At 34.8% G+C, this 13,912-nt stretch overlaps 1 protein-coding gene across 1 annotated transcript; it reads left to right on the top strand.

Annotated features, from left to right (window-relative positions):
• The first annotated feature begins 3,182 nt into the window (after positions 1–3,182).
• On the top strand, positions 3,183–12,420 carry LOC139865861 (uncharacterized). Its single transcript, XM_071853965.1, has 8 exons — positions 3,183–4,380; positions 6,079–6,220; positions 6,324–6,865; positions 7,130–7,271; positions 7,384–8,048; positions 8,327–8,468; positions 8,557–11,271; positions 11,854–12,420. The coding sequence occupies exons 1-8, from the start codon at positions 3,203–3,205 to the stop codon at positions 12,256–12,258; spliced, it is 5,931 nt and encodes a 1,976-aa protein (XP_071710066.1). The 5' UTR covers positions 3,183–3,202; the 3' UTR covers positions 12,259–12,420.
• Positions 12,421–13,912: the final 1,492 nt, after the last annotated feature.

Below are 13,912 nucleotides of genomic sequence, written 5' to 3'. Positions count from 1 at the left end.
GCAGCAACAAATTAATCAGACAGTTAATCACATAACTACTAGAACATGCAGAAACATAGCAATCTACCATTAACATACAACATAAAAGCAATACAAATACAATATCCAACAATCAATTAAATCCAAAGACCACTAAGGCATAAACACATCTTCAGCAACGGTCAATCCAAAGCAACCGTGATAACTACAAGCAATGGTCAATCAGAAGCAACCATCTGGGTAATCCGAAGCAACCCATTGAGAGACTCGGCGGCCTGGCCGGGCCAACGACCCCAGTTGATCAGTCTAGAGTCTACTGAAAACTCATAACTCTGTATCACTAGTATAAGTCTTCCACACGCGACGGACGCGTGATTTCGACTTATATTAATCATACAACATCAATGAGCCCAACCTGATCAGAAGCAAGGTTGATCTCTCCCGACCTGATCAGAAGCAAGGTCGGTCCAATAAACGCGCGAGGTTATAGTCCACATCACACAACAACAAAGGTTCTAAGCATAGCAACTAGGTCAACGTTCTAGGTCATGTCACTATATGCCTTAACGGCTAGATTAACCCACTCACCGAAAACCAGCACAAGAAGTACTCAGAGGTCTTATATTTCCGAGTCTTCACTTCTCCTGATCACCTGGAAACATCAGAAACAAAGTCAGTATAGTGTTCTAATCGATAATATAATTGATAGATACTGTAAACTAGGTCATATTATCATATATTCATCATATTATAAGTCTACAACATAAACTCAGTCAATAATGACACCAAACGAGTACAGAACAAGACATACACAATAAAATCCCTTTTTATGACCAAAATAAAGTTTGATTTAGTTTCTTAAAACCCTATCATTGGATAGTAAATTTCAAGACGAGTCCAACGATAGTTTATTCATCGAAAACGGAGTTACGATTAGAAAGTTACAGCCTTTTCAAGTTTACCAAAAACTGACCAGTGCTCACTCGCGCGGACGAGGCCTCACTCGTGCGAGTGAGTCCTCAACCGCGTGGTTGAGCCTCAAACGCGTGGTCACACGTGCGGGTGACCTGTCAGAAGTGTGGGAGCTGTTAGAACATTCCAGCTCGCTGATTTTTGCCATTTTAGCCCAAAAACTCGATTTTTGCAAGATCTAACACCAAAACCACTTCCAAAACATCATATAAACTATATAAAACATATTTCTAACAACAATAGAACATATCAAACACTTTAGATCAAGAATCAAGCATCAAAACCTAACTTTTACTCAAGAACACAAAAACCCAATTTGAGGAAGAATCATTACATGAATCTAAGAGATGCTTACCTTAAAATGATCACAAAATCACAGAGAACAAGACGATGTGAATAATTTAAGCTCTAGATCAAAGATTAGATTTTAGGGTTTTGATTAGATGAAGATGAAGGTACGGGTGTGTGTTTGGGAATAATCTGTAAAGTGAGAGAAATGGCCAGCTCTAGACACTTAATTGTGGATAATTTCCACACTGTGCAACACACGGGTATTTATCAGTTATCTGATATCTTTCGTACATCATTTGGCAATCCAAACGAAGTCCAAATTAAATAAACAAACTTGTTCTGTGACCCTTGTCACGAACTGATCTCAACCAAATAATCAAATGACTATAAACATTCAACTAATAAAATAACAATATAAACGCACACAAGGGCAAAATTGTCATTTCATCTAGGCCCAATTATCGGGTATTACAAAAAATTCTAAACATGGTGGGTGATGTCATTAATCTAAATAATTTTGAATTAAAATTAAATCTTATTAATTAATTATTATTATTAAATTTATTAATAATTATTTTAATTATTAAAATTAAAAAAATTAAATTATTTTAATTAATTATTTTGAATTGAGTATGAGAAGGTATAAAAGTTAGACAGAAGGAAACAAATTCTATATTTATATTTTAATTTACACTTTTAAAACAAAATGACAACCAATATTATCCCTTGTGATTAGATATGGATTGTTTAATATGCATTTTAGGTGTTTAATGAAATGTTCAACTGACGAGTTTCTTAGTCCGTCTATGTGATTCCACGAGTCATTAAACTAAATGAATTTAGCATTTACGTTCACTAAATACCTAAAACATATCATTAAACTGGTTTGTTTAAACTAACTCGTGGTTCCACGGGTCATTTCACCAGTAATCTTTGCATTACAACTTAGAAATTAGATAAGATCATGGTTATCGAAAATACAGATTGTGAAGATACAATTGTATAAATAGTATTAAATTCATATATATTAAATTATTACATATATTTGTTGAAATTACTTTGATGATTCGATTTCATAATATGAATATTTTTAAGAAAATTAATATCTAATAGATATTCGTTAACCCGCTTAATCTAACGGATATGCATATGGATGAGTGAATTATATTTAAATGAGTATTAATATAGTTTTAAAAAATTAAATAAAATAAATGAATATGAATATAGTCTATTGTCATCCCAACATGTGGCCTTTACTCATGTTGAAAAGGACCGGTTATTGAGGTTGATTGTTGTGGTCCGTTTTATGTTATTCGTTTAGTTTTGTTCTTTGTATTTCGTGTATTTTTCCGTTTTTGTTTGATTTATATGTATGTAAGGTTTATTTCGAGATGTTAGGGAAGTTCGTTTATAGACAATTTTTGTTTAGATTACTGATTTTTTGGTGCGAGATTTCTCGTTCCTCCTTGTCTTTTTAAATTCAATTGATGACTTCTCTTTCAGAAAACAGACTCGTTTTTACGCGAGTATTCGTTTCTTCGAAGAAGAAAAAAAACAAGGGTAACCTTTAGCCAAGTCAAAAACCAAACTTAGTTTTCAACTCGCATTTTTTTTTTTTTTTTGGCAAAAAAACAAGAATTAAATTAAATTAAAAACTATTTTTCACGAAAATGTGAAAAATCTTAAGGTACAACATGAAAACCAACAAAGGCTTACTCGCTTTTATCTATACTCCACCCGGTAACAATTTATATTCTGTGTTTAATTAAACGTTCGAGATACATCGATAGATGTGTATAGATGCAGGTAACCTTACCCAAGTCAAAACCAAACACAACTTTTAACTCGCTTTTTTACTCTTTACTCTTTAACTCTTTAATTTTTTATTTATTAAATTTTATTTTAGTTTTTATTTATTCCATAAAACAAGCACAAACTACCCCAAACAAAAATCCCAATTATGGCTACCACCACCACCACCGTCGCCGCCGTCGACCCCGACCATCCTCCACATCTCCGGCTAGACTCTATTCCAATCGTAGATCTCCATCTTCTGTCACAATCAGAACTCCATTCCCTCTCTAAATGTTCCAATTCATCATTCGATCTCAGCCGTTGTGACGACGTCGTTATACCTAAAATCGACCGTTCCGTTTTCAACGAATCCGCCGGTAGCCGTAAGCAAACTTACTCACGTCTCCGTCTTGCTCCAGCCGTAACCTCCTCGTCATCACCTACCATTCACCGCCGTACGCCGCACCTCCGGCCGTCAATCACACCGGTTTTGAACAATGCTAATGATTATGAAAAGGTAGAAAACTCTCAGATTATTCAAGCTTTGAAACAATTGTTTAAATCAAACCCTAGTTTCGATGATTATACAGCAGTTGAAGTCGAAATTGATGGAAAGGACGGCGTTCTTGAATCGTTAAAACCTACTGAAGCCGAAAACAATGGAAACGGCGAAAATGTGGTCGTTTCAGAATCATCGAATCCGGTTGAAGTCGTTCCAGAATCATCGAATCCGGTTGAAGTCGTTCCGGAATCATCGAATCCGGTTGAAGTCGTTCCGGAACCATCGAATCCGGTTGAAGTCGTTCCTGAATCATTGAATCCGGTTGAAGCTGTTCCCGAATCATTGAATCCGGTTGAAGTCGTTCCCGAATCGTTGAATACGGTTGAAGTTAATACAGAGGGAAACATCGAGTTGGATTCTGAAATGAAGCGAAAGCGAGGGAGACCAAGGAAACACGAGGAATCGGTTTTAATTACACCTCCTATAAGGAAGAGAATGAGGAAAATGCATAACGATACGGTTATGAAATTAGTTGTTTATGATAGGGAGATGGATAAAGAGCTTGTGAATTGTAGAGGTGTTAAAGTAGATTTGGTGAAGTTAGGGAAATTAGAGGATCCGTATGGACCGGAGATTATGAAGAGGACAGAGGGATTATCGACTTCAGATGAAATGTTAGGGTTTTTGAGAGGTTTAAAGGGAGAATGGGGGACTACTAGAAAGAAGAGGAGGGTTGTTGATGCAAGTGATTTTGGTGATGCTTTGCCCAAAGGATGGAGATTGATTCTTTTAATTAGGATTAAAGGTGGACGTGTGTGGGTGCATTGTCATCGTTATATAAGGTTTGTTTTTTTGATATTGCTTTCACGGTATTACTTAATCTAGTTAAGCTATTCTTTAATGTGTATGATGTGCTTGTATATATAATAAGTTCTACTTCAATTGAACTTCTACCTTTTAAGTTAAGTGTGAAAGCAATTGCCTTTGGAATTAATGCATGGTATCTGATGTGCGTTGTAGAGGAATAAACTACTATAGTTTAGTTGATTTTGTAATTCATTATCATAACGTTGACAACATATTTGGAAATTACTTTAAAGTGTTTTCGTGCCTAAATTAGAAAGTATACCTTTTTACTTCAGAGATATGAAATTGATTGGAAGAGGTGCCACGTTATATCAGTTTTATGAAAGTGATGTTTTATATGTAAAAACTTCGTTTGGGAAATACTAATTTATCATAGAAGTTCATATCCGGTTTGTGTTGCCTGTATATTAGAAGTTTAGAGTTGAATTTATCACTTCTATCAACTTGCAGTTTTCTTTTAGAATCGCCATTTGTTGATGTCATAAAGAACTTGTTCTTATGTGACTTTTGTGTAGTTTACATTACATGTATGTGGAATGGATACGATGTGGTTCAGTGTAGAATGTTAAAAAATGAGGAATGAGACAACCAATAGGATTGCTCCATTTTTCTTCAAAACCCCATTTCCGCTCGATTTATAAATTGAATATATCACAAACGGTAATACGGTATAACTAAGTTTTATAATAATTATACACTCCGAATCGACGTCCCTTTAAATAGAGAGAGATCCCATAAGCTATACTATCGAGAAGCATTTTTTATTTTTTTGTTGTATTTTTGCACGGTCTTGAAAAGTGCACGGCATACAATCACATGTGATTTTTTGTATAATCATGTGTGATTTATGATAAAGTTTTAAACTGTTAGACAATTATATATTATATATTAGTTCACACTTGATTACATTTTAATCCTATAATTTATATCTAAATCTAAATGAATAATTACAAGTAGGATTTGTTAGTTTACACTTATTTTCACCCATATTCACATATGATCAGTGGATTTGATGCTTAATCAGAATTCAAATTTTATATTATATGTGATGGATAATAATTTGGTAGATGATAATTCACACATGATTCGACTTGATACCTAATTTACATGTACAATTACTCTTTAATCACTCGTGATCACAAATCTGAATCATATGTGAATACAAGCATAATCACGTGTAGTTACGAATTTAAATTGTCCAATAAAAATATCTATACATAATTTTATTAAATTTGTAGTTGGCAATGTGATTATATTAGTAGCTATATTAATTTGAAATTTGTTTTAATCAATTATAAATCCCATGTAATTTAGTATAACGAATTTTAAACACCAATAAAAAATGATAAAAAAGTTCGTCAAAAGTGTACCTGTGAGATCTCTAATTAGTACTGTAATAAAAAGACGTTGATTCCTACTGTGTAACTTATACTATAATTTATAGACATACGGTTTTTAAATTAATTAATTTTAATAAAGAGAGGTGGAAATGGGCAGTTGAAATGCAGCAATCATGTTGTTCCTTCATTCTTCAAATATTTACCATTCTACATTTAACTTTTCTTGAAATAGCAACTACTTTAGTATATTCATTGATATCTATATTCTATATCTATGTTATAACCTTGGATCTAATCGTTTTTTTTTATTACACTTACTTTTTTAATAAGCAGTCCCAGTGGTCGGTCTTTTGAGACGTGCAAGGATGTGTCTACGTACTTGCTCTCTCTTGTTGGAGAAGAAAACTTGGATAAACCAGCTTGTACTCTCGACAATGATCATGTTGAATCTGCTTCAAAAGGAGTTTTAATGAATGTAAGTTGTATTGTATTTGCAGTTAAATTCGTGCACTGTTTATTTACTATCAAATCTTGTTAGTTGATTCTCTTACAACTCGTTTTTGGACTTTGCCTAGCAGGCTACAGATGTTAATGTTCATGAAGACCCAAAAACGGATATGACAGTTCCCGACTCACCGAGTCCTATTGATGCTGAAAAAGATGAAACCATCATTGTTCATGAGCCTGAAAACATCGTTCCTGAATTGTCGAATTCCGAAATGAGACGAAAGCGGGGGAGACCGCGAAAACATGAGAACGCGGTTCCTGTAAGCAGGAAGAAAATGTGTAATGATACGGTTAAGAAAGTAGTTGAGTACGATACTTTTATGGATAGGGATATTGTGAATTGTAAAGGTGTGGAAATTGATTTGGTGAATTTGGGGAAGTTAGAGGACCCGTTCGGGCCCGAAATCAGGAAGAGGACGGAGGGAATGTTGACTGCAGATGAGTTGTTAGGGTTTTTGAGAGGTTTAAATGGAGAATGGGGGACTACTAGAAAAAAGAGACGGGTTGTTGATGCAAGTGAATTTGGAGACGTTTTACCTAAAGGATGGCGTTTGAGTCTATGTATTAAAAAAAAAGATGGTCACGTGTGGGTGTTTTGTCGTCGTTATATAAGGTTTGTTTTCTGTTATCTCTGTTTTCTGTTATAATAATCGTTTTTGCCTACAAGTTGCTATTATGCTATATATTGATAGTTTATAGTACGGTTCAATATTCAAGTTTGTAGCTTTTAGTTACTGTTGTCAACTATTAATGCCCTTGAGAACTTGTGCTGTATATTTTACATTACATCTTTATGGAATGTTATATTTATGGTATAACATTGAATCTAATAGTTGTTTGGTTTTTTATATGTACTTTGTTGATAACCATTAAACAGTCCTAGTGGACGGCAATTCGAGTCTTGCAAGGATGTATCTATGTACTTGCTCTCTGTTGTTGGAGATGAAAATTTGGGTAAACCAACTAACACTCACACAAACGATTGTGATGATTCTGTATCAAAAGGTGCTTCAGAAAATGTAAGTGGATATTTCATATTTGTAGCTAACTTTTTGTATTATCCAATCACTTTTAACTTCTATAAGTTGATTCATTTTCTCTTATAACATGCTTTATAAATCTGCATAGCAGGACACAGATCTTTTTGTCCAGGAAGAACTTGAAACAAATGACCCCATTCTTGAATCTTTGAGTCCAATTGAAGGCGAGAAAGACAGAAATACCCACGTTTCTGAATCATTAAAGCCGATCGAAGTTGAAAATGTCACCGTGACCAACTTCTGTGCCAAAATCAGCACAATGCTCGCAACAGGGAGGTTTACTCCGGCCCGGGATCGCGAATCTCTCGCTCAGGAAACAGAGTTGTCGGTTTCTGAAACGAGGCGAAAACGAGGGAGACCACGGAAGGACGAGAATGCAGTTTCTGTTAGTCCCGTTCTAACAAAGAAAATACATAATGATAATGATACAGTTAATAAGAAAGTAGTTGTTTATGATACTGATAAGGATAGAGAGATTGTTAATTGTAGAGGTGTGAAAGTGAATTTAGAAAATTTGGCGAGTTTGGACGATCCGTACGGACCGGAAATCAGGATGAGGACCGAAGGAATGTTGACTGCAGACGAGTTGTTAGGGTTTTTGAGAGGTTTGAATGGCGAATGGGGGACTACTAGAAAAAAGAGACGGGTTGTTGATGCAAGTGAATTTGGAGATTTTTTACCTATAGGATGGCGATTGAGTCTTTGTATCAAGAAGAAAGTTGGCTGTGTTTGGTTGTTTTGTCGTCGTTATATAAGGTTTGTTTTTTCGATATTAATCATTTATTACTAAGTTTATCATTTGACATCCTATGAGGTTTTGCATAAACCTTAACGGGCCCCCTATTGTTCTGGAAGTATGATGCTTTTTATTAGTAAAATGATTTGGTTACAAAAGTTTTGCAAAAAATTTGTTACTAAATGATGGGTTTAGGGTTTAGGTGTAATAAATAATTCTAATGCTATCAATCAATGTTAAAATAATTGTTTTTTGGTTCATAAATAATTGTGACTTTGATGTTTATGTTTATTATCAGTCCTAGTGGACGGCAGTTTGAGACGTGCAAGGATATATCTGGATACCTGCTCTCCATTGTTAGACAAGAAAACTTCGATAAACCAAGTTCCACACGTACCACTCATTCTGATAACTCTGCTTTGAAGAATGCTTCACTAAACGTAAGTTGGTATTTGAAGCTAACACTAATTAATTATTATGTACTTACTATTATTAACTTTTATATTTCTTTTATATTGCTGATGATAGGCTGGAGATATTTACGTTAAACAAATTACCCCCATCCACAGTTCACCAGCACTACTACCAATTTCCTCACCACCGCCAGGGTTTGAGAACCAAAAAGTGACATCAGCAAAAATTGCTGATCCTGTTAACCAAAAAGTAACATCATCGAAAATTGTTGATCCTGTTGTTGTACAAGAAGTTTACAAGTGCCTCAAGTGTTTCATAATCTTTGAAGGAAAGATTAATTTATCGGACCACCAGGCGTTAGCTCACAAACATGAAGAAGGATCTGCAATTCCCAACTTTAGTATAGTCATAGGTGGTATATTTGAGTGCAATTTCTGCCATAAGACATTTTATGAAATCAACCAGTATAATCAACATATTGGGACCCACGTTGCAAACGAAACCAAAACTCCTGAAGCTCAACCTGAGACATTTTATGAAATCAACCAGTATAATGGACATATCGGGACCCACGTTGCAAACGAAACCAAATCTCCTGAATCATCATCACCAGAGAAAACTTTCGATGATACTGTATCGATTTCGCCGGAATTAAACGATGATGCAGCAGATACTCATGATCCACTTTTTTCTTCTCCAAGTGATGATAACAAGATAGTTTCTGGGACAGAATCTAAATTAGATGAAGTTGTTGTTCATGACCTGAATATGGATGGTGATGTTTTACCTGAAGAAGAATCTGATGATGATGGTGATATTGGAAACAACTTTGATATAGAAGATGAAAATGTTTCTTCTGATGATGTATTTGTTCTTAACTCTGATGATAAGGTTGAAAACAACACAGATTCTGTTGTTAAACCGGGTTTTTGTTTGGGTCGTGAAGCTTCTGTGTCTATTAATAACGAGTTTAATGATGTTGATGCCAAATCAGAGTGCATGCCTGGTGTTCAGACTACAAACATATGTGAGAAAAAGATATTTCAGGAAGATATTAATGATACACATGTTTGTAGCTCATTTGATAATTTAGCATCTGAAAAGGAGAAAGCCGTTCTTAATACCGAGTCATCGTCTGGGGCTTTTCATGGTCGCATTGTGCTTGATGAGGCTGAATCGGAGCAATTATCTCTTTTTTCACCAAATAAGGATACATTTAAAACCATCAATGAAAGCATAATACCTTCCAAAAATCAAGAGTCTCCTAAGAAATTTGGTTTTGATGCAACTGTTGTTGATCGAGTTACTCCTCTTGGTTTTGATGCAACTGTTGATCGAGTTACTCCTCGTGGTTTTGATGAAAACAGAATTTCTTATGGTGTTGCAAGTTACAAACATGATAATAATCCATATAAAGTTAGTAGCAGCACACATGAATACTACAAGGAAAGCAAACCTGCGAGTAACGAAAAGTTTCACAATCATAATAATGGGATTAACGAGTCTTTACATAAACCCGGGGGAGTGAATTTAGACAGTTTTCATAATTATAAGAATATTGGATCAATGAACAGTAAGGTTGCTTCGTTTGGTAGCAGTCAGGATGGGATAAATGCAGGTGTTACACGTTTTAATACAGAAAAACAGGTTAACTTTTCTTCATCACCTGCACCCGCTAGGAATCAGCAGCAAGAATTTGACTTTCAAGATGATGTAACTGGTCTGTATGGTGGTCCCCACGGGAGCTCACAAAAGGGATTGCTTGATCATTTTTGCGTTGCTGAAACGTCTGATGATATTTTTGGGAATAAGTTATATTCGACCCCACTAGATGGGCTTAAATTTGATGAAGAAGGTATTCACGAGTTAAGTCTTACTTTTGGGAACCCTCAAAAAGACGTTCCACCCAAGATTGATAACCCTTTTGATGTCCAAACTGATTTGAGTATGGTAAATAATAGTATGGTTCGGGATCTTAATAGGGGTAGTGAGTCTGTTGGCCGATCATCGTTTAGTTCATCCCGTAACAGTGAGAGTAGGGCTTTACAACAACAACAACATAATAGTAATACAGGTTACTCTGGTAGAACGTGGGAGGGTCCCGCATTAGATCAATTTAGAAGTTCTGACCAGAATAAGTTTATGATTGGTTCTGGTAGCACTCAAAGTTCTGACCAGAATAAGCTTATGATTGGTTCTGGTAGTAGACAAAGTTCTGACCAGAATAAGTTTATGTTTGGTTCTGGTAACAGTCAAAGTTCTGACCAGAACAAGTTTATGATTGGTTCCGGTAGCACCCAAAGTTCTGACCAGAGTAAGCTTATGATTGGTTCTGGTAGCAGTGAAAGTCAAAGTTCTGACCAGAATAAGTTTATGATTGGTTCTGGTAGCAGTCAACACCGCCGCCATATTGACGCTGGGCTTCAACAACAACGCCATATTGACGCTGGGCTTCAACAACAACGCCATATTGAAGCTGGGCTTCAACACCGCCATATTGAACCTGGGCTACAACGCCATAGTGAAGTTGGGGTTCAACACCACCGCCAGATTGAATCTGGGCTTCAACATCACCGCCAGATTGAACGCCAGATTGAATCTGGGCTTCAACACCACCGCCATAGTGAAGCTGTTCTTCAACACCGCCACCATAGTGAATCTGGGCTTCAACACCGTCGTAGTGAAGATGGGCCTGGGCCTCTTGATATGTGGAAATCTGCTGAAAGAAATCAACTACAAAGTGGTTTCGTGCATCCTCCTCCTGTACAGACACAACAAAGACAGACACAGTCTCCAAGCTTTCACTCTTTCGACATAATGTCCGCCAAGGTACTGGGTTTAGCCCATCATAAACATATTTTTCAGTTGTGTGAATTTTCACCCATATTATATAATTGGGCCGGTTTGGGCCAGTGTTGGGTCAAATATATAAAATTTCAGTTAAAAGGGGAACATGTCAATCGATTTTAACATGTCACAAGTTTGAAAGTCAACGGAAATCTAATGATACTATACATACAATCTCCTAAAATGCTTTATCTTAGATGATTATTCTATCAAGTATTTCTTTATTACTATCATATTTGAGAAATTAATATGAGTAGGTAGTAGTTATATATATATATATATATATATATATATATATATATATATATATATATATATATATATATATATATATATATATGTATATGAAAAAATTAAGTTCTCGAGGGTTAGTTTGACCAGGTTATGCCTGTGGTGATCCATACTAAATCTGACATTTTTTAACATAAATCCGTACTGACCCATTACTCTACCAGCCCAACCCATCCATCTTACCACCTCTAATAGTTTTCTGTCAATAGTTTACAATAGAGATTTGAAATGTTTCCGATAGCATTTAATTCACCATCTTTATTTATTGACCAGGCTGAAGATGGAGTGTTTAGGGTCGATGAAAGGTATAACGGTGGTGGTATGAGTGTGGGTAGATCTGAACCCGTTGAATTCAGATTTTTAGCGGGTCGATCGGAACATAATAATCCACATGCTGCTCTTCAAGGCGGTTCAAGGGGGTTTCCATACAATAATAATAATAATCGAATGGAACAAGCAGCATTTGACACCACCAATTTTTGGATGGGAAACAATGGAATGATGCACCACCCAAATATGGGCGGTGGCAGAAATAATGTGGTTACTACTATTGTCTGTGCATGGTGTAGAAATCAGTTTCAAATGCCGCCAGCTATGGCTATGCACCCCGAATCACAAGCTGGTTCTTTATGTCCGACTTGCACTGCCGGATTTTCTGGTCAAGTCAACATGTTATAGCCTTTCTTTTGTACCCGTGTGCTTAGAATCATGTTCTGCCTGTATGTTTCTATTTATTTATTTTGGTTTTGAAATATTAGTAATTATGTATCTCAAACTTTGTATTTCTATTAACCACGTTTAATAGTTGCTCTTAATATAAAATACGGAGTAGTAATGTCTCCAGGCTTGTTACTTATCTTACTGTTGATCTTCCCGTTTAAACCTTAGTTGTAAAGACGTGTATACTGATTATGAATCTTAAAAGCTAATCTACTTCTGTTCAACACTTTTAATATACAATTTAATATTAATATAATTAATAATTAATATTAATACTTCCGTGCAACATTTGATCACGTCTTTAGTTTAAAATCTGTTACCATAATCATCTTTTCATAACCTTTTTTCTTTGGTTTCTGTATACTGCTCAGGTGCTCACCTGAGTCAAGTTGAGTTCAGCAAAGCTTAAATTTTTGTTGACTGCATTCAGTCTGAGCTAGATTGTAGCCCAATGAACTTCAATGGTCAACTCGAAAGTATTTTTGTGAAATTATGCCTAGGGTTATTTTTTTAAATAATGCTTAGTTAAGCAAGCTCTATATAATAATACTAGCATTTATAAGGTTTATTTGTAACTGATTTACACGTATAAGGCTATAAGGGGCTACATATAAGATAGGGGTCGAGATGTTTGATATAAGAATCTAAGCCCCGCTTTTATAAACTTATACTTGACTACACGTTTTCAACTTAAACTTGTTGTAAAAGGGTTTTGTTCCCGAAATCTAGTAGTCTCATTGCACGTCGTTAGAGGTAAATCGAGTGGATCTAGTGGTAATACAACATTGTCAGGGAACGTGATTCGAAGCCGGGCTAGTTTTGTTTGTTGCAAAACTCAAATGACTATCATTGTAGAGTCTATTTATTAGGTACTTCAACTTTTTGTCTATGATTCTAGTCAGTTGTATAAATATATATGGAGTAAGTTTAATTAAAATATGATGCAAATGATCGTCTATTGTATTTTGTTCTGTGAGTTGTCACCAATTTAACTATGACTACATATATATGAGCTGATTTTTAATTTAAAAAAAAAAAAAAAAAAAAAAAAGAGAAATGAGAAGTTGGCAAGACATAAAATATTGATTTTGATTGGTAGCAGTCCTTTTTTTACAAGTGAGGTTTTGCTTTAACTCTTTATATTTTGTTAAAAGAAAATAAATGTGGTTGGGGCACAATTTATCGGTCGATGAATATAAATACAAATAGGAGATATAATATAATATTTATATTTATTTATTTATTTATATTTATAGTTCTGTTGATAAAAACTCACTTGGTACTGGGTGGTGACAATTTAGTCACAAATATCGTAAGTTTTTTTTTTAATGAATATAAACCGCGATACTCCTATCTATACCCATAGGTGATGTGGATGGAATGTGAATTATCAACCTTTTTATTTTTGAACAACGATAATAAAAGAAATAAGATGTTCTCAATTTGAAAGTAGATATAAAAAAAAAATTACATTAATTTATATCCACTTTTTTTTTTTTTTTTTTTTTTTTTTAATTTTTTTAAGAATAAGATTTAGTACACATTTTTTATTTTTATTTTACTTTGTATGTACTTCTCTTGTTACTTCCATTCTAAAACAAGACTTTGAAGT

The sequence above is a fragment of the Rutidosis leptorrhynchoides genome, chromosome 9 (assembly GCF_046630445.1).
Source record: "Rutidosis leptorrhynchoides isolate AG116_Rl617_1_P2 chromosome 9, CSIRO_AGI_Rlap_v1, whole genome shotgun sequence".
Classification (NCBI taxonomy): Eukaryota; Viridiplantae; Streptophyta; class Magnoliopsida; order Asterales; family Asteraceae; genus Rutidosis; species Rutidosis leptorrhynchoides.
Note: the sequence above shows the minus strand (reverse complement) of the source record. Positions and strands in the feature narration are given on the sequence as shown.

Excerpts from the sequence above, each read along its gene's own strand:
- LOC139865861 (XM_071853965.1), top strand. The coding sequence starts at position 3,203 with ATGGCTACCACCACCACCACCGTCGCCGCCGTCGACCCCGACCATCCT. Across the intron at positions 4,381-6,078 it reads CATTGTCATCGTTATATAAG|TCCCAGTGGTCGGTCTTTTG; the intron begins GTTTGTTTTTTT and ends TTTAATAAGCAG. Across the intron at positions 6,866-7,129 it reads TTTTGTCGTCGTTATATAAG|TCCTAGTGGACGGCAATTCG; the intron begins GTTTGTTTTCTG and ends ACCATTAAACAG.